Here is a 21,704-nt window from a genome sequence, read left to right on the forward strand (position 1 = left end):
GACTTGCCTAATTAACCAAACTTGCCTAATTAACCTAATATAAAAAAATAAAGTTAATAAAATAAAAACACATACATTTTGCACCATCGTTTTATAAAGATTTTCCAAGCCTGGAAAGTGAACATTTTCTATCATTTATAATGTGATATGAGATTAACAGTTATGGTGATTATTTCTTAAATGAAGCAAAAAAATAGTGTCTGTTTGTTGCAGATGTGTGTGTTTGTCACTACAGTAACTGGTCTACTGTAAACACTGACTGTAGTCTTTTGTGTTTGGGTTGTGAGTCATGGAGCCTCCAGGACCGAGTCCACTCCTGTGTCTTGAGGATTTGATGAATAGATGACTGTAATAAATCTACAATATTTCTTAACCACTTGTAATGTGCTTTATTGCAGTGCCCAGTGGTGGCTCCATGATAATATCGTGCTTTTTAAATATTTATTATTGCATTTAATGAATGTTGTATTTTATATTACATAGTGTTGCGTGTAGTGCAAAAAGTGATTAGTTACTTAAGTCATTTTCTTACTTTAAATGTTGACTTTGCTTTGAAAATTGAGTTAATTTGACAAGTTGACTACTGATAAAGTGAGTAAATGTGTTAGCTTAAAAGCGATAAGTTGACTTTACTTTAAATATTGAGTAAATTTGACATGTTTACTTTACTTAAAAAAGTGAATAAATGTGTTACCTTAAAAGCGACAAGTTCAGTTTACCTAAAAAATTGAGTAAAATCATTACCTTAAAAGCGACAAGTTGACTTAACTTAAAAAGTGAGTACATTTATTACCTTAAAAGCGACAAGTTGACTTTACTTTAAAAATGAAGTAAATTTGACAAGTTGAGTTTACTTAAAAAGTGAGTAAATGTTACCTTAAAATAAACAAGTTGACTTTACTTAAAAAAAATCGAGTAAAGTCATTACCTTAAAAGCGACAAGTTGACTTTACTTTAAAAACGAAGTAAATCTGACAAGTTGAGTTTACTTAAAAAGTGAGTAAATGTTACCTTAAAAGAAACAAGTTGACTTTACTTAAAAAAATTGAGTAAAGTCATTATCTTAAAAGAGACAAGTTGACTTTACTTAAAAAAGTGAGTAAATTTCTTACCTTCAAAATCAACAAATTGATTTTAATTAAAAAGTTTGTAAATTTCTTAACAAATCGACAAGTTTCTTAAAAGTGACAAGTTGAGTCTACTTAAAAAGAGAGTAAATTTCTTACCTTAAAAGTGACAAGTTGAGTCAACTTAAAAAGTGAGTAAATTTCTTACCTTAAAAGTGACAAGTTGAGTCTACTTAAAAAGTGAGTAAATTTCTTACCTTAAAGTGACAAGTTGAGTCTACTTAAAAAGTGAGTAAATTTCTTACCTTAAAAGTGACAAGTTGAGTCTACTTAAAAAGTTAGTAAATTCGTTACGCTGAAAAAACGATTCATTAGATTTACTACATTTGTTTTAAGGCCAGTGGTTGCAAACAATTAACATAGGCTGAATTTAAGGCAAACAAATTAAATGTAGTATGTTACAAATTAATTTGTTTGTTTAAATTCAGCACATATCAATTGTTTGCAACCACTGGCCTTAAAAAAATTAAATCCAATGAATCATTTTTTTTAGTGTACCTTAAAACCGACAAGTTAACTTTACTCAAAAAAAAACTTAAGTAAACCCATTATTACTTAGAATTGTTGACTTAACTTCATGTTTTACTCACTGTTTACTCACTTTTTAAAGTAAAGTCTCCTAATCGCTTTTTACAGTGTGGTATTTGAAAGAATGCATGTTAATTCCATGTTTATTGTGCAATGAATGCATGTTTCTGTCTGTTTGTGTGTGTAGGATGCCATCTGCTAGCACCATGACTGGCGGGAGAGCATTGCTGCTCTGTACAAACACAGAGGACTGCATCTACCAATCAGCAAACGGGTATGTACATTTAGAATAATTATTATAAGACTTAAAGGAACAGTTCACACAAAAATAAAAAATACCCCATAATTTACTCATCCCAAACCATCTTTGGTTTATGCTATATAATAGTGTTGGGCTTTTATTTTGAAGCTTCCAAGAGCACATAAATAATTTGCCACCAGAAGAGTTAACACTTGTCTTATAACGTGGATCATTGTGTTTTTTATAACAGAATTATTTCCATGTTTTACTCTAAACTCAAATCACTGACTGGCTGAATACATGTTATGTGCGACTGACGCACAGTATACAACGCATGACGTAAGATGGTAGACAGGTGTCCGTGACATTGTAAGAGTAATATATTGTATAATGATATAGAGTAATGCCAAGCTAACTACTTTGCTTGTTTAATGTAGTTTTCTGTGGTAAATACTTAACAAAAACACACGAATAGCCTCCATAAGACATGCGTTAACCTCCTGGCGGAGTATGGGTTAGTTTTATGACAGATTTATGTGCTTTTGGAATCTTCAAAATAAAAGTCACTTTCCTACAACATTACACAGCATGGAAGAGCCAGGATAAAATGGAAAACTACTCTGACTGTGTTTGTCTAAAAGAAGAAAGTCATGTACACCAAGAATGGCTTGATGGTCAATACATTAAATGATTTTTGGGTGAACTATTTCTTTTAGACTAGGAAACTAAATATCTTAATTATCACAGAAATTAGCAAATAGCGAAGTAAGATGGGAGGATTTGTTGTATGAGAAATATATGCTAATTAAATATATGATAAACAAGCAACATTTATTTCAAAATATTGCAAAAATGGTCATTTACATATTTCTTTTAACCATTGGAATTACAAATATGCACATATATGTTTAACTATTTTATATGGCCAGATAAAATTATAGCATATTTGAAAATGTGTACACACATCCTACATAGATGTTATCTTCTAAAATTGGTGGCATTACGACTAGTTTTGTTACTCATACTGTATGATGAATTGCATTTCTTGTTTGCAATTTTCCTGGATAAAACCCTAAGTAAGGTCCATGCGTAAGTGGTTTCCCAGGAACAGGCTGTGCCACATCTCTCATACACAGTGGTATTAAAACCAAACATGTCCAATAATGTAAACCCTGATAGACTTCATAAACATCACCAGGTGGTGATATTGAGGGTGACTTTGGGACAAGGCTAACTGTGAAAGTTATTTTTACCGTAACTAATTAAACCCGTTTGGCTCTGCCAACCCGTGGCGGTTTGGAATACAACAGTATGTTAGTGCAAGCTTTAAAACTTGCAGAAGAAATGGCCAAATGAGTAAGCTCGTTTTAATGAAGTGTTTTTGCTACACAGAGAGTATCTTTGGTTAGATCCCGAGCAAACAAGATCAGGCTAGAGAAAACTGTTCATCATTTATTTGTGGTAGCCGATTTTAACTTAGTCTATCAGTGGTTAGCACTGTCGCCTCACAGCAGGATGATTGCACACACAGCAGGCATTCCTGTGTGGAGTTTGCATGTTCTCCCCGTGTTGGCGTTGGTTTCCTCCGGGTGCTCCGGTGTCCCCCACAGTCCAAACACATGCGCTATAGGTGAATTTGATTAGCTAAATTGGCCGTAGTGTATTAGTTTGTGCATGTGAGAGTGTATGGGTGTTTCCCAATACTGGGTTGCAGCTGGAGAGACATCCGCTGTGTAAAACATACTGGATAAGTTTGCGGTTCATTCAGCTGTGGCGACCACTAATGAATAAAGGGACTAAGCCAAAGGAAAATGAATGAATGAATATTATCAAGTGCTTCCTCAGTTTATAAACCTGTTAGATTGAAAGAGAGGCAATGATTTCTATCCTGGCCGACGATGGATGATTTACCCTCCAAGAGTTTGCACAGGCCTATTCCTGAAGGCGACAATAAGAAACAATCACATATTTTGTCCCAACACGATCCTCATTTTTCTTCGATCCTAACTCCTCTCACCCCCTGTCTCTCCCTCGCTTCTTTTCTTTGGGGTTTTGGAGCTTGACCTACTTTTTCCTCTTGGCTGCCTCAAGCTTCATGAAATGAGATACATTAGCCAGAAAGAAAGAAAGAAAGAAAAAACATGCCAAAAGAAAGTTGTCGAAAGTTTATTTGAATTTTCCGAGAGCCAACAGTTTGCGTTTGAAAAGAGGAACCACTATTTGGAGGCACGTTGGAGAAGATAATCTCTAAAACTATGCAGCATTAGCACACGCACACAGTTTTCAGGGTCACATTTCCTTTGTTTGTTTGTTGGCGCAATGTCATTGGATGGAATCCAAGGTTATGTTTATTGACTGAGCCAATTAAAGAAAGGGAAAGATGCACGCCTGTCCCTTGAACCTTGACCCAATGGTGGAAACTTATTCGGTCAAACATTCACAGAGAAATCTGACTTCAGATGCGCCCGAGGCAAATCCACATCCTTCAATTTGATGCATGTATGGTGACTCAGTTGAGCTGTGAAAGACTTCTTTTGTTCAAAGAGGTCAAAAAGTCTGCGTGCATCTCGTTTGCACTTTAGGTTTCGCATTTAAAAAGCTATTTTAAGCATAGACCCTTTTCATATTTGTGGGTTTCTCTGTAGCGGAAGTCGTAATAGTTGGTAAACTTGGAGCGCAGTGAATGGGAGAGTACAACAAATCATTATTTTACAATCCTATTTGCTGAAATAATAACAGAAAAACTTCATGATGGAGTTATCAAGACTTTCAGAATAAGGAAAACAATAGTGTGACACTGATAACGGCAACCGGAAGAGAGAATAATGTCAGATTTACTGTCCTGCCCCCATAGACGATGTATTACAAACACCTCACATAAGCTGTAATTAAAAAAACTTTCAAGGATTTAAGATGCTGATGACCATTAACACGTTATGACAGGCTCATTAAAAGGGTGCATTGCAATTAATACTGAAAGAAAAACTTTTGGTTGATCCCGAAATCAAGATTCTTTGCAGTTGTGTGGTTGTGAGAGACTTTGGTGATTCAGAAAATGTAATTATCCATGAGTGATGTTTTTGAAATGTGACCTTAAAATGCACAGACCCTGTAATTGCTATCTAATCCCCTTATGACTGTCAGACACTCTTGATGTGTTTAGCATCTTTTTTTCCTGTGGTCTCTTTAGGCTCCACTGCTGCGGACTGAAGCTTGACCAGGCCCAGTCTGTGGTGCTTCAGCGGCCAGACCTGTGTGGGGTCGGGGACAGTCTCTCGTCTCTCCCAAGCCCAGGACACACCATCATGCTTGCCCACAAGAGTCCCTCCAACCCTCGGCACATCGAGAATGGTCTGAGCAGCAAATCTCCCAGGACTCCCTCTGGGCTTAAAAGTGTCGCCAGCATTCGGGACAAGATTTCCCAATGGGAAGGTAAAACAGAGACCACTGGCCCAAACATTCAAACAGTAGGACTGAAGGACACTGAAGTTGGGAAGAAAACAGGACAGCCTGAAGTACAAAGGAAAGACAGCAAGAGACTTTTCAACTGGGAGAGACAAAACTGTGGTAAAGAGAATGGGAGCAAGTTTGGAGAAGCCCTACACACTTGTGAGGGACCCGTGAAGGAAAAGGAATTGATTTTGGACAAGTCGCCATTGGGGAAAATGACAGAAACTGGTCAGGACAAAAAGTCAGTGTTGACGCACATTAAAAAACTTGAGCAAGCAATGAAGGAGACCCCCTCCAAATCTTCCTTTTCAATGCCAGGCAATTATTTCTGCCCTGCTTCCAAAGAGGAGCAGGAAGAGTCAGAGAGGAGGGGTGTAGAGCCAATCTTTGGGACTCTGGATGTGGTGAGATCCAGTGGAAGACGAAGTCGGGACCCCGAGAATGTCTACAGTGAACCTGGAGCTCCTTCCATTAACCCCTTACCAAAACCACAAAGAACCTTTCAACATCACACCCAAACAAACAACCCTACGGCCAACCACAGTTTTATCAAGGGTAAACGTAATCTTCCACCTTTACCTTCAATTCCTCCTCCACCCCTTCCCTCCTGTCCGCCACCTGGAGTCTGTAGAAGAGCATCCGGACGAGTTCGAGACTCCATTAACAGGTAAGAAGATTAATATTTGAGCAATTTCATCCAGTACGACTGTAGGAATTAATTCAAACATTGAATTGCACCTTTAAATTCGGTGTTTCACTTGAGAATCAGATTAATAACAGACTATTTAAAGGTGCACTATGTAGAATTGACCACTAGTGGTATTGGAGTCTAAATTCAAATATTGCAGTTGTCTTTTTTTCACCTGCCCCCTCGTCCTCAGACTAAATACATGTTCAATTAAATTCAAATGGTTATGCGTATTCCAAGAGTTGGTGTTGTCTAACATAATAGTTGAACTTTTGGATTAAAAAAATATTCCATTTATTTTGCCTCAGATTTTAAGAAGTCTTCTTTCATCTCAGAAATATTGCTAAGCCAAGAAGCATGCTATCTTTCTCAGATGCAGAAAAGATAGTTCATGCTTTTATGACCTCTTGAATAGATTACTGTAACGCTCCACTGGCTGGTCGTAATGCATCAATCAGGTTTTTTTTTCATCCGGCCCTTCCTCCTCAGACTGAATGCACATGCAGGTTGCCAGATGACACCAACAGGAGCAAGCATGCCTGATGATTGAGCCTTACACTGTAAGCTGCTCAGCTAATGTTTGCGAAATAAAAACGACCTCATGTGAATTTTTATATCTCCAAATCTGCGTCTCATTTCGGAGGCTGCTACTGACTTCCGGAGGTTGCATTTTTAGTAGCGCCTGCATACATTAAGGCAACCTTCAAGACTCAAATGAAATACGCTGTTTTCCGCCAAGGCAACTTAGAGTGCTGAAATATAATTGGTTAAAATGGCAGTGGGCAGAGTTACAGCGACCAAAACAGAGGCTGCGTCCGAAATCGCTTACAACTCGAGTAGGTGCCTGATTTGAATTTGAATTTACTACACAACAGTTAGGAAAGTATGTTCTATATAGTATGAATGTGAGTAGTATGGATGGAATTTGGACGTACTACGTCTGCCATTTGTCATTATTACATTATTACATGACCTGCGTCAGTTGCGGCGCTTTACTCCCATTCATAAATTAGCTTGCATGGCATCATGGGATTGCGTCGGATGCATACTTTAGAATCTTGCTGGAAGTAGTAGGTAATCGGGGTACAGTTTAACGTACTATATAGTAAGGAAGTATTTGATTTCAGACGTAGCCAGACATTCCGACAAGGAACACACATTTTCAAAGGAGTAACTGACTTTAGCATTATTTTTCAGTTTAACAAGTATGCTCACATATTATGTTTCCTAAATATTTACATGATGTTTATGAATATATTTTGATGATTTCAAAGAGTAAAATCTTACCTACATCACCTTTAACAAAGTCTACTTGGTGGCCACCTTGGTGTCAACCCTAGGCTCTCAATCTTGCAGAACTTCTACAAATACTATCTAACATAAATGAAATGGTTTCTCCAAATGGGCAACGCGGTGGCTCAGTGGTTAGCACTGTGGCCTCACAGCAAGAAGGTCGCTGGTTCGAGCCTTGGCTGGGCCAGTTGTAATTTCTGTGTGGAATTTGCATGTTCTCCCCGTGCTGGTGTGGGTTTCATCAGGGTTCTCCAGTTTCCCCCACAGTCCAAACACATGAACCATAGGGGAATTGATTAACTAAATTGACCGTAGTGTATGAGTGTGTGTGTGTGTGAGAATGTGAGGGTGTATGGCTGTTTCCCAGTACTGGGTTGCAGCTAAAAGGGCATCCGCTGTGTAAAACATTTGCTGGAATAGTTGGCGGTTCATTCCGCTGTGGCGACCCCTAATAAATAAGGGACTAAGCCAAAAGAAAATGAATGAACGAATGGATTCTCCAAACTGTCTGCCAAGTTTTTGTTTTAAAAAACATAATTCACCAACACAATCTACCCAAATGGGATCATAAATTTAGCTTCTTTAGCTAAAGTAGAGCTAAATCAGCCACATTCATAAATGCCTTCGCCAAAAAGACAATTTTCAACAAGTAGGACGTCTACCAACTCCTTATACTGTCTCGGCCTAATGTGAAGGCTATTTTTAAGACTGTTCAATGAATCATCAGCAACATCTCGCCTCAGTCCACCTTTCATATTATTTGATGTATTCCCTTGGAAGACTAATTTTGAATTTGTCAGGATTTAATTCCTCATCTCATATTTCTCTCTGTGGTATGTACCATTACAAACGTAGACATGCTCACCAGAGAAACGGCACGTGGACTGAAAGCACCTCACAAATTTAGTAGCCTACCGTCGGATTTTTATGTCAAACTAATGTGAAAGTAAATCTTATGAAACCAAGACTCCTCTAAAGGATTACTGTCCTCGGTCTTTATGGGGAGTCAGTTTTAACCGTAGTATTTATTAGTCTAGCTCATCTATTCAAAAATACATTTTTAACCTTTGACATTGCGGCGCAATCTTAATCTTGCGGTGAAGAGATCTGTTTTTAATCTAAGATTGCACAAAATTCCAATAGTATCTGGATGCAGCCTTTATGATGCAAGCTGAGATTGCATCACTCAGCGATGCAATGTCAGACACAATGCACTCAAATGGAGCGAATGACGTCACTGTGAGGGGAAGGGTTAGGGGTGGGGTTAGGTGAGCCCATTAAAAAGCATTGAATGCAGCTCAGATTGCACTGCACTGAGTCTGCAGCCAGACCCCTCTCCAAAATTCAGCAAATCTTGTTATTCCGGTGGACCTATAAGTTCCTTCTGACTTGCTTGCTTCTTTCTAGGTCTATATTCCCTACTCCTAAACCCAACCATAGTTGTAGATTATTCCTAAAATCAGAGGAGAATGATAGTCGGATAACAATCATGTAGAAGTGCATAAACCTAACCGTAAGCCTAAACTTAACATAAACAGTAAACGTATCGCTTAATTCTGATTGGGTGATTGAAAAGTTGTTCCAGGATCAACAGAGATGTTAATCTAGGAACATGTCCTGCTTGGTGAAATCATGTTGGGGCTTTATTATGATATTAATCAACACTTTTGATTGTATTTGTTGACCCTGCAGGAAGTCTTACGAGTTTGAAGATCTTCTACAGTCTGCAGCAGAAGGATGTCGAGCAGATTTGTATGAGCTTTCTAAGCTAGGCCTCACTCGCACTTTATCAGAGGAGAATGTCTACGAGGATATCTTAGGTAACCCAATACACTGCACCACATAGTTTTGCATGTTTTAAATGAATTGTTATGTGGATACTATTTTTATTATTATTATGCAAACAGATATTCAAATTACATGATACAAACACAAATACAAAATGGAAAAACAGCCAGATTTGTGTGTGTGTATGTGTGTGTGTGTGTGTGTAATAGTAACTGGGTGTACGAGTCAAAGTATAAACATTCATTCATTCTCCTTCAGCTTAGTCTCTATTTCAGAGGTCACCACGGCGGAATGAACCACCAACTGTTACAGCATATGTTTTACACAGCGGATGCCTTTACAGCCACAACCCCAGGAAAACACCCATTCACACACACACAGACACACACACACACTTATACCCAACGGCCAATTTAGTTCATTCAATTCACTTATAGCGCATGTGCTTGGACTGTGGGGGAAACACCCGAAGGAAACCCACGCCAACATGGGGAGAACATGCAAACTCCACACAGAAATGCCAACTGGCCCAGCCAGGACTAAAACCAGCGATCATCTTGCTGTGAGGTGACAGTGCTAACCACTGAGCCACCGCGCTGCCTAGTTTTAGTCTTGTTTATTAAAATAACCTTCACCACAATGTTAAATCCTGGCTGACTTTTTGACTGTACACCTGACAGAGCAATTACCCAGAAGCCCAGGAGCTTGGAACTTTAATAACAACTAAATTGAGAAGAGTCCATCACAAACATCGCTGCTCGTTTGCTCAACCTCACCAAGGGTCTGTGTTTGGGTTACCCCATGTCCGTTTCTCAACAGCATGATGTGAAGGCTTATCTGTGACTTGGAAAAATCTAATTTGATTGCATGCAGGGCCTTGACATCAACAAAAAAATGACTTTTTTTGCACTGTGATATGCCAATTTCCTTTGTTGTCCGCATATAGAAACTTAATACATGGAAAGAGATGCAAATTACATATATGACATGCAAGTTCATATTTATTTTTTACATATATTAGGGTTGGGCGATGTCGACCAATTTGGCATCAGACAATGTCTAATTTTAAACGTCGCGATGGACGATGGCATCGTCGTCATAGGTGGCAGTGAATTAATTAATTATGAATAATTAATGAATTCATAACGAGTTAATTATTTGTAGCCAACCGTTTCAACTACCTGACCTGCATGGTCTTAGTTTTACCAATATCTAAATCATAAATAAATAAAGATAAGCTACACGCAAATGACCACCTGTCAATCACTCTTTCCGCAGGACTCTGGCATGAATAGGCAGAGTGATCTGTGTCGTTATAATGGCGTTCACAATATTGGTTGATAAAAAGGAGCACAGCCAACAGGAACCAACCAACAGTATCTGAGGTTTTTGCTAAAATGACTTAGTACAAGTGTGAAAGCGAAAGATTGAAGCAGTGTACTGATGCTGTGACACGTTACCTGATAGATTCAAAAGACAGAAGAGTCGTTAGATAGAGACAAGATTAATTAAATATCACGTTTAACAACTGTAGTGAGATGAGATCCAGCGGTACATCCTTGATAAACTGTCAGACGTGCACTGCTCTTTGGGTTTTGTGCTCAAAGCACCCACTGACTGCTGGATCTCAGATGAGCGCATGACAGTGTGCGTCTGTCTGGTGTGTGTGTGGTTACGTGATGTGCGTTTTCAGTAGTATAGTATGGAAGGAAGGATTTTCAGAAATGCTAGATGAAACGCCAGGGTGGACGTGGATTATTTACGTTGTAAAATGTCGTTTTAAAACTAAGACGTATTAGTGTAAGTGGGGCCTCAGTGTGTATTTTTCGTGAGCGGGTTTGCGACGGGGGCGGGGCAGAGGATCGCGATACCGGCTCAGCATCGTGATGTCTATCGGCCATTGGCGATGGACAGTGGCATAGTCTATCGACCCAACCCTAACATAAATATGTCATAATGCAACATATATTTCAAAATATTACAAAAAAGTCTGCTTACAAATATTATTTGGTCATTGGACATTAAAATATTATCAATATATAGAAAAAAAAACATTTAAGGAGGTAAAAACCCATTAAACATTAAAAACCTGAAAGACCTTAAAAACTTTTTTAAAAATGTAAAAAAAAAAAAAAAAGTATTTTATTACAGCCTGAATAAAAATATTTTAGGAAATTATATATATATATATATATATATATATATATATATATATATATATATATATATATATATATATACATTACATTTTAAATAAACACACAAATAATATATAGCTAATATCTTTCAAAATACAGTATATATGTACATTTTTTATTCCAATTGTTGAAAAATATATGTGTAAGTAACTGTTTTTGAAGTCTTTTGAAAATATATGTTGCATATCTAACAAAAGCGAATTTCAAATACACTGCAAATAAGCATTTTTATAATGCTTTATAAGAGTTTTTGTCTTGTTTCTAGTCCAAATATCTCAAAATTCCTAAATCAAGAAGCATTTTCTAGACAAGCAAAACATATTGTCTTTTTTAAAGAAAAATATCTCAAAATTAAGTGAGTTTTTACTTAAAACAAGCTACATAATCTGCCAAAGGTGCATGGACACAAAATAACCTTGTTTTTCCTTTTGACATAAGATTAATTTCTGACCCCATTGGCAGATTATTTTGCTGGTTTTAAGGAAAAACTCACTTAATTTTGGCGTATTATTTCTTAAAACAAGACAATGTTTTTTGTGTCCAGAAAATGTTTCTTAATTTAAGAAGTTTTAGAAATTTGGACTAAAATCAAGACATCAACTCTAAGTAAGAAAAGCATTTGTATGTCATATACTGTATAAAGGGCGACATGGTGGCTAAGTGCTTAGCACTGTCGCCTTACAGCAAGAAGGTTGCTGGTTCAAGTCCCGGCTGGGCCAGTTGGTATTTCTAAGAGGAGTTTGCATGTTCTCCCCGTGTTGGTGTGGGTATCCTCCGGGTGCTCCGGTTTCCCCCACAGTCCAAACAAATGCGCTATATGGGAATTGATGATCTAAATTGGCCGTAGTGTATGAGCGTGTGTGTGTGAATGAGTGTGTATGGGTGTTTGCTGGGTTGCATATGCTGGATAAGTTGGTGGTTCATTCCGCTGTGGCGACCCCTGATAAATAAAGGGACTAAACTGAAGGAAAATGAATGAATAATATATATAATTTGCATATATTCCCATATATCAGATTTCTAAGTGGGCTAGCAATTATGTGGTTAGCTTATTAGCATTTCCTTTAGCACAGATTTTATTTCCATAAAGATGTAAAACCCCCAAATCTGGAATGCATATATAGCTTTCCTATTGAAGCTTGATCATCTGTGATTGTGATGAATCTGACCAGCCAGACCAAGTTCTTTGCACAGTCCTCCTCCTTCCTTGTAATGATGAATGTGTCTAATCATATAATAGAGCTTTCCAATAATGGAATTATTCTTTATCTCTTCTGGCACACATAAGTCCATTTAATAGGTGGAGCGTAGTGTACGTTCTTCTGTGTTTTAGAACTGGATGTCCCAACATCATAAACTCTCTTCCCACTAGACACATCTGGTGGATGAATCGACGTGACACAGAAAAAAATTGCTTTCTTCCGCTCTAGATTTTTCCTTATCCTCGCTCTCTCTTATACTCCGGATCATTCGCTCTTCGCACAAACCTAGACCAATTTTGCTAGGAGTTTGTCTTCTTGTTAGCACCACACATGATGCCACACACAGCTAATGAGGATTGCGTGGAGTCCCTGGCTAATGCTCAAACATCTGGAAAGCAATACAAAAGCAGCAAGCAAACACATGACGTCAGGTCCAAATCTCTCCGCAGAAATGTTGGACTAAATAATCAAGCAGTGCTGACAAGAGGATATTAGCAAAAAAGGGCCACATTAGCTAGCGCCACTGACTGTCAGACTCAGAAAACATGATCTATGAAAGAAGTGTTGTTTAATTGAAATCTAAACTGCTTTGTTTTGGTTGGAAACAGCAGATTTGTTGTTAGCTTGTTTGTTTTATTCTGCAGTGTGGAGCTAGAAGCTGCTTTCTGTGATTGTTTTAGGACTTCCAATTCTAACTACTTGCTCCACAAGTCATATTTAAAAATAAAATAATATGAAAATACCAGTTTGCAACATCAGGGGGTATAACTGTAGGCTAGTTTTTAACAGCAGATTGCGCTCTAGGCTAGTTTTTAACAGCAGACGGCGCTCTAGGCTAGTTTTTAACAGCAGACGGCGCTCTAGGCTAGTTTTTAACAGCAGACGGCGCTCTAGGCTAGTTTTTAACAGCAGACGGCGCTCTAGGCCAGTTTTTAACAGCGGATGGCGCTCTAGGCTAGTTTTTAACAGCAGACGGCACTCTAGGCTAGTTTTAACAGCAGACGGCGCTCTAGGCTAGTTTTTAACAGCAGACGGCGCTCTAGGCTAGTGTTTAACAGCAGATGGTGCTCTAGGCTAGTTTTTAACAGCAGACGGCGCTCTAGGCTAGTTTTTAACAGCAGATGGCGCTCTAGGCTAGTGTTTAACAGCAGATGGCGCTCTAGGCTAGTGTTTAACAGCAGACGGCGCTCTAGGCTAGTGTTTAACAGCAGATGGCGCTCTAGGATAGTTTTTAACAGCAGACGGCGCTCTAGGCTAGTGTTTAACAGCAGATGGCGCTCTAGGCTAGTGTTTAACAACAGACTGCGCTCTAGGCTAGTGTTTAACAGCAAATGACGCTCTAGGCTAGTGTTTAACAGCAGATGGCGCTCTAGGCTAGTTTTTAACAGCAGATGGCGCTCTAGGCCAGTTTTTAACAGCAGACTGCGCTCTAAGTTAGTTTATAACAGCAGATGGCGCTCTAGGCTAGTGTTTAACAGCGGACAGCACTCTAGGCTAGTGTTTAACAGCAGATGGCGCTCTAGGCTAGTTTTTAACAGCAGATGGTGCTCTAGGCTAGTTTTTAACAGCAGACTGCGCTCTAAGTTAGTTTATAACAGCAGACGGCGCTCTAGGATAGTGTTTAACAGAAGACGGTACGCTAAGCTAGTTTTTAACAGCAGACGACGCTCTAAGCTAGTTTATAACAGCAGATGGCGCACTAAGCTAGTTTATAACAGCAGACGCGCTCTAGGCTAGACTTAACAGCCGACGGTGCTCTAAGCTAATTTATAACAGCAGACAGCGCTCTAGGCTAGATTTAACAGCAAACAGCGCTCTAGGATATTGGTTAACAGCAGACGGTGCTCTAAGCTAGTTTTTAACAGCAGATGGCGCTCTAGGATAGTGTTTAACAGCAGTAGGTGCTCTAAGCTATTTTTTAACAGTATCAACGCTCTAAGCTAGTTTTTAACAACAGACGGCACTGGAGGCTAATTTTTAAATGCAGACATGTTCTAGGCTAGTTTTTAAATTCACCGTTAAATCAAGATTCTAGGCTATCAGTCCATTAGGGTAGGGCTATCGGTCCTTTAGGGTGGAGTTATCAGTCCTGTTGGGCGGGCCTATCAGTCCTTTAGTATGAGGCTATCAGTCTTTTTGGGAAGGACTATCAGTCCTTTAGGGTGGAGCTGTCAGTCCTTTAGGGTGGGGCTATCAGTCCTTTAGGGTGGAGCTGTCAGTCCTTTAGAGTGGGGCTATCAGTCCTTTAGGGTGGGACTATCAGTCCTTTAGGGTGGGGCTATCAGTCCTTTAGGGTGGGGCAATCAGTCCTTTAGGGTGGGACTATCAGTCCTTTAGGGTGGGGCTATCAGTCCTTTAGGGTGGGGCAATCAGTCCTTTAGGGTGGGACTATCAGTCCTTTAGGGTGGGGCAATCAGTCCTTTAGGGTGGGACTATCAGTCCTTTAGGGTGGGGCTATCAGTCCTTTGGGGTGGGACTATCAGTCCTTTAGGGTGGGGCTATCAGTCCTTTAGGGTGGGGCTATCAGTCCTTTAGAGCGAAGCTTTCAGTTCTTTAGGGCGGAGTTATCATTCTTTTAGGGTGGGGCTATCAGTCCTTTAGGGTGGGGCTATCAGTCCTTTAGGGCGGGATTATCAGTCATTTAGGGCGGGACTAATGACAGTAGAATGAAAAATGAAAGTTTTTTTGGTGTACATGTTTTCCCCCAAAGACCCTCCATCGAAGGAGAACCCATATGAAGATATAGAGTTGGAAAGTCGCTGTCTTGGGAGCAAATATCCGGTTCCGTCTTCCCCTTCTTCTCCCATTCCTGACACCCCATCCAAGGTATTCTTACTGCATTCTTGATTCATTCTAACCGCGAGTTCTCCATACATATCAGTAGCCATGTTTCCATTCACTATTTTTATTGTACATTTTGGAATATGTCATAAACAATGCTTAATAAAATGCCTAGATGGACAACCATTTTGAAAATGCACATAAAAAAGTCATTTTTTGAGTGTACCCCTTTATAAAATGTGCCTCCAGAAATGCAGTGGTTCAAATCCAGCATTAGTTTGGAGCAACGTAATGAAAAAAATGCTCACTTTATTTTCAAGGTTGCCTGATAATTGTGACTTTATAATTATAATTTCTCACTGACAGCTCGCCGCCAAGCCTGGTTTCTTCAGACAGAATTCAGAGCGACGCAGTTTTAAGTTACTGGAGCTGCGCAGGACAGGCGGGATCGCATCCCCATCACGGGTCAGTCCTCCATCCACACCCAGCAGCCCAGACGACACCCCATGCCTGTCTGGAGACCCGTACAACCGGCGGCGCAGGAAAATTCCAAAGGTACCGTTAAAAAAGGGTCCCGGTCAATGTAATCCTTCACTAGTGTTATCACAGTTACTGATTTCAATGTAAACCATGGTAGTTTTTATGATGGTTAAAAATAACTTTAAAAAATAAATAAATAAATACTAGTAATAATAATAATAATAATAATAATAATAATAATAATAATAATTATATATATATATATATATATATATATATATACATACATACACTCAACGGCCCCTTTATTAGGTACACCTGTAAAACGGAACTGTCCAGCTGAAACGCAAACTTGTAATCAGCCAATCACATGGCAGCAACTCAATGCATTTAGGCATGTAGACAAGGTCAAGACTATCAGCTGCAGTTCAAACAGAGCATCAGAATGGTTGTTGGTGCCAGACGGGTCTGAATGAGAAAAAATCTCCATTGAGCGGCAGTTCTGTGTGCACAAATGCCTTGTTGGTGACAGAGATCAGAGGAGAATGGCCAGACTGGTTCCAGCTTATAGAAAGACAACAGTAACTCAAATAAGCACTCCAGATTACAACCGAGGTCTGCAGAAGAGGATCTCTGAGGCAGATGGGCTACAGCAGCACAAGCACTCCTGTCAGCTAAGAAACTTACGGTACAATTTACACAGGCTTACCAAACCTGGAAAATAGAAGATTGGAGAAATGTTGCCTGGTCTGATGAGTCTCCATTTCTGCTGCCACATTCAGATGATCGGCTCAGAATTTGGCATCAACAACATGAAAGTATGGATCCATCCTGCCTTGTATCAACGGTTCAGGCTGCTGGTGGTGGTGTAATTGTAAATCATCTCAGACTGGTTTCTTGTCACAAAGGATCTAGGCAGTTCTGAAGGCAAAAGGGGGTCCAACCCTGTACTAGTGAGGTGTACCTAATAAAGTGGCCGGGGAGTGTATACTGTTTATATATTGTATAAAAATTAAAGTTGTACTAAAGTAGCATTTTAACACAACTGTGATAATATTAATAGTTGTGATGAATGGTCGTGATATGAAATGTTCATACCTTCATACCTATCCTTATCAGTGATTTATAGCTGTGGTCTGCCACTGACTGAGACACCGGCCCTTCCACTGCTAATAAAACTACAAGATAAATGTGACGGGTGGATGAGACACATAAGAATCATCTGAAAAATGGAAGATAAAGTGCTTTCCTTCATAACTCCTTTTGCGAAAGACTTTGGAAGGGCCTCTCTGATAAAGTAACAACCATGACTGTTTTCTTTTTATAAAATTATTTTTTTAACCATTAATAACAAACACATTAAAGCTAATTTTAACCCATTTTAACAATGCTAACGAGAATAAAAATATATAAAAAAAATAAATAAATAAAAAGAAACAAATAAATAAATAAATAAATAAATAAATAATACATATAAACAGATACATGAATGAACTTATCATATAAATAAATAATAAAAATAAACAGATAAATTAATGAATTCAACATATAAATAAAAAAATAAAAAAATAAATAATAAATAAATAATAAAAATAAACAGATAAATGAATGAACTCATCATATAAATAAATAATAAAAATAAACAGATAAATTAATGAATTCAACATATAAATAAAAAAATAAAAAATAAATAAATAATATGAATGTTTTAACCATTCATAACAAACACATTAAAACAAATTAAGCCATTTAACCCATTTTAATAATGCTAAAGGGAATAAAAATATAAAAAATAAGTAAAAATAATTAATAATATTAATAAAAAATAATAATAAATAATAATAATAAAAGAAAAAGAAAAAAGATAAATGAATGAATTAGAAATATATTCACGAATAAATAAATAAAATCAATCTTTTAACCATTAATAACAAACAAATTTAAACAAACCCATTAAAACAATGCTAAAGAAAAGAAAAAAGAAAATGCATTATAAAAAATATATAATTATAATAATAATAAATAACAAATAAGAGACTAAGCCGAAGGTAAATGAATTAATGAATTAATAAATAACAAATAAATAATACAAATAAATCGATAAATTAATAAATTTTAAATTAATAAATAAATAAAAATATAAATGTGACAGGCAGATGAGACACCTCAGAATAATCTAAAAAATGGAGGAAAAACTAAATTCCTTCAAAACTCCTTTATTAATTAAATCTCATCTTAATTTTTTAAAATAATGTTTAACCATTAATAACAAACACATTAAAATCCAATTAAACCCATTTTAACAATACTAAAGATAATACAAATATAGCAAATAAATAAATAAATAAATAGGCAAATTAATAATAATAATAATAATAATAATAAGTTAGAAATATATTATTAAAATAGTTAGTAAAAATTATAAATTCAGAATAAATAAATAACAACAACAATAACAATAATAATAATAAAAATAGTAATAATAATAATAATAATTATTATTATTATTATAATGGGTGGTGTGTCAGCTCAGTAGTTAGCAAGAAGGTCGCTGGTTCGAGTCTCGGCTGGGTCAGTTGGCATTTCTGTGTGGAGTTTGCATGTTCTCCCCGTGTTGGCGTGGGTTTCCTCCGGGTGCTCCGCTTTCCCCCACAGTCATGCGCTATAGGGGAATTGGGTAAACATAATTGGCCGTAGTGTATGAGTGTGTGTGTGTGTGTGTGTAAATGTGAAATGGGTGTTTCCCAGTACTGGTTTGCAGCTGGAAGGGCCTCCTCTGTGTAAAACATATGCTGGAATAGTTGGTGGTTCATTCCACTGTGGCGACCTCTGAAATAGAGACTAAGCCGAAGGAGAATGAATGAATAATAATAATAATATATTAGTTAATGAAACTGTTTTCTATTTCAACAGATGGTGCAGAAAATCAATGGCATCTTTGAGGCGCGAAGGGGTAAAAAGCGGATGAAAAGAGTCTCGCAGTCCACAGAGTCCAGTTCAGGAAGAGGTTTGTGAGGACAGCATTATGTGTTTGCTAAATTTAGACTTACTTTTCTCCTCTTAAAGCTTTGTTTAGAGTTCCAGAGTGACGTTGCATTGCATTGTGGGACAGGGAGGGCCCCCAGCAACATGTGCGTCCACTTAGCTTTATGGACACGTTTACAGTTTTGGGTCAGTTGCATTTGACCCATTTTTTTCCAAGGATGAAAGAATTATGTCACATTATAGGATACACATGTGCACCCAAGCATGAAATATGCGAATACCTGCATGCCGATTCTCCAGTGACCTTTGACCTCTCTGGTTTCTCTGGCACAGTGACGGATGAAAACAGCGAGTCTGAAAGCGACACAGAGGAGAAACTGAAGGGTAACATTTAATTTACTTTGTTAAATCTATCATATTTTGAAGTAATGATATAACATATTTCCTATAATCTTTTTTCTTCTGGAGAAAGTCTTATTTGTTTTATTTCGGCTAGAATAAAAGCAGATTTTAATGTTTAAAACCATTTTAAGGTCAGGATTATTCACGTTATCACTTTAACTGCCCGCTCTACCAAATGGTTGACCATGTTTTTACTGTTTTAAGTAATGACTGTTAAAGTAATTTAAAGAATGACTGTTTTAAATAATGCTTTACACTCACAGCATTGTTGGTTTACAATAAAATCAGACAAACATAATCCTGTTGCACTACTACATTTGATTTTGGTTTTATTGTTAAAAAAGAAAAACAAGAAAGCATGTTAAATGTGAATCTGAAATATTTTTATGGCATACTTCAAACAATAATTTTGAATATGTTTTAAAATAAATTGATCTTACACTTCATTTTTTTCAGACTTTTCATAGTATACGTATGTATTAATTCATTTACTTTACCATAAACCGACAAATCAACCATTTGGTAGAGGTTGATATTTAGAAATTATTGGATGTGTTGAAAAATTGAGTGTGTTAACTAGCGACATTAGGAGTTAAGAAATGCAATCCAATTTTTTTTTCTTGGCGGGGCAGTTAAAGTGTTAAAATTTCAACCCCCCCCCCCCCCCCCCCCCCCCCCCAATGTCTGTTTAACGGAGAGAAGATTTCTGAACATAATAGTTTTAATAACTCATCTCTAATAACTGATTTCTTTACCTTTGCCATGATGACAGCATTTGACTAGATATTTTCCAGGATACTAGTATTCAGCTTAAAGTGACATTTAAAGGCTAAACTAGGTTAATTCAATTCAATTCATCTTTGTGAAGTTTAATTATAAACTAATTTCGAGAGGATCACATGCTTATGATTGACACGGCTGGCCCGAGTCAAACTAATGTCCGAACCACCAATCAGACGATTCCTAACTCAGTATAAATAACCAAGCATCTTACCGTTAGTCATCTTCGTCTTGAAGAATCCCCCCTTCCACCCCATCTCCTCCTTTTTCCTCTATAGGGCAGCACGGCGGCCCAGTGGCTAGCACTGTGGCCTCACAGCAAGAATGCCTCTGGCTCAGGTCTCTACCCGGATGGACAGCATTTCCGTGTGGAGTTCATGTTCTCCCTGTGCTTGCTAGGGTGACTAAATTGACTAAATTGGCCTCAAAACTTTGGAATAATTTGCCTCCCCACGTTAGGCAGGCCGCAACCCTTTCTGTTTTTTAATCTAGTCTTTAAACCCATTTTAACTCTTTGGCTCTTAATACCATATGAGAGTCATGTGTCTGTTGTATTTGTCCTTTGTTTTAAATGGTGTATGTGTGTACAGCACTTTGGTAAGCACTTGTTGTTTTTAAAAAGCACTTTATAAATAAACTTTGACTTTGAAAGAGACTTAACATAGAAGTTCAAGTAAATTAAAACTGTCAGTCCAGTTTTCAGAGTTGAATTTCAGTTCAGTTCAGTTCAGTGTGGTTTAATTTTCACTGCTGAAAGTCCAAACACTGAAGAGCAAATCCAGCGATGCGCAGCTCCACAAGTCCCAAACCAAGCAAGCCACTGGCAGGGAACAAACTTCACCAATTGACGAAAGTGAAGGGAAAAAAATCTCGAGAGAAACCAGGCTCAGTTGGGCATTTCTCCTCTGGCCAAACTTCCTGTGCAGAGCTGCAATCTAGGAGGCTGGAGAACGCTGGACGTCCATCGTAAATAAGTTTCAGGTGTGGATAGGTCACCGGCAGGTGTTCAGGCTAGCCCACAGGATCAATGCAGGAACTCGTCTGTCACTGCGGTCTTTCAGGAATCAGTCTCATGTTCTCCACTCCTCCATGAACGCCACAGCATCTGCTCAGGATACGGCCTTGTCCAGGATTATGGGGACCTCTAGAAGTCCACTAAGGTTGGCATCATCTCTTCACAGGTCTTGTATCACATCAATGGCGCTGCACAATCTCTAGAGGCCTCGGAACGAGTATCCCCAGTTGAAAATAATTAGCATAGCTGCTGTTCATAGTGTAAAACGAGATATTAAATTTCAATGCAAAAATAAAGTGCTATAAATGAAAATAGTAGTTATATAAACAAACATAGAAACAAACATGTAAAGCATATGAGTATTTCTAACAAAATGTCGGGTGCATTAAGACAGGAGGAGTGTGTTCTACAGGTGGTTGGTTAGGTTAGTTAGGCAGATTATTTAATTAGGCAAGTCATTGTATAACAGTGGTTTGTTCTGTAGACTATCAGAAACAAATATCGCTTAAGGGGGCTAATAATATTGACCTTAAAATTGGTTTCATAAGAATTCAAAACTGCTTTTATTGTAGCTGAAATAAAACAAATAAGACTTTCTCCAGAAGAAACAATATTATAGGAAACACTGTGAAATTTTTTTTTGCTCTGTTAAATGTCATTTGGGAAAATTCTGTATGTGTGTGTGTGTTTGTGTGTGTGTGTGTGTTAATAGTCCTATTCGGCAAAATATTTTTTATATAAGTTAA

The 21,704-nt window shown here is 37.8% G+C and overlaps 1 protein-coding gene across 1 annotated transcript in view; it reads left to right on the forward strand.

The window, feature by feature from the left end:
* The window catches only part of si:dkey-82f1.1 (DENN domain-containing protein 2A), an 87,195-nt gene that overhangs the window by 35,289 nt on the left and 30,202 nt on the right, over nt 1–21,704 (forward strand). Inside the window, exons 2-8 of the mRNA XM_056452240.1 lie at nt 1,843–1,929; nt 5,087–6,013; nt 9,020–9,147; nt 15,226–15,341; nt 15,663–15,851; nt 18,690–18,783; nt 19,095–19,145. Coding sequence (XP_056308215.1) covers nt 1,844–1,929; nt 5,087–6,013; nt 9,020–9,147; nt 15,226–15,341; nt 15,663–15,851; nt 18,690–18,783; nt 19,095–19,145 — 1,591 coding nt within the window. The 5' untranslated portion in view covers nt 1,843. The remainder of the gene's footprint in view (nt 1–1,842; nt 1,930–5,086; nt 6,014–9,019; nt 9,148–15,225; nt 15,342–15,662; nt 15,852–18,689; nt 18,784–19,094; nt 19,146–21,704) is intronic.

This window comes from Danio aesculapii, chromosome 25 (assembly GCF_903798145.1).
Source record: "Danio aesculapii chromosome 25, fDanAes4.1, whole genome shotgun sequence".
Taxonomy (NCBI): domain Eukaryota; kingdom Metazoa; phylum Chordata; class Actinopteri; order Cypriniformes; family Danionidae; genus Danio; species Danio aesculapii.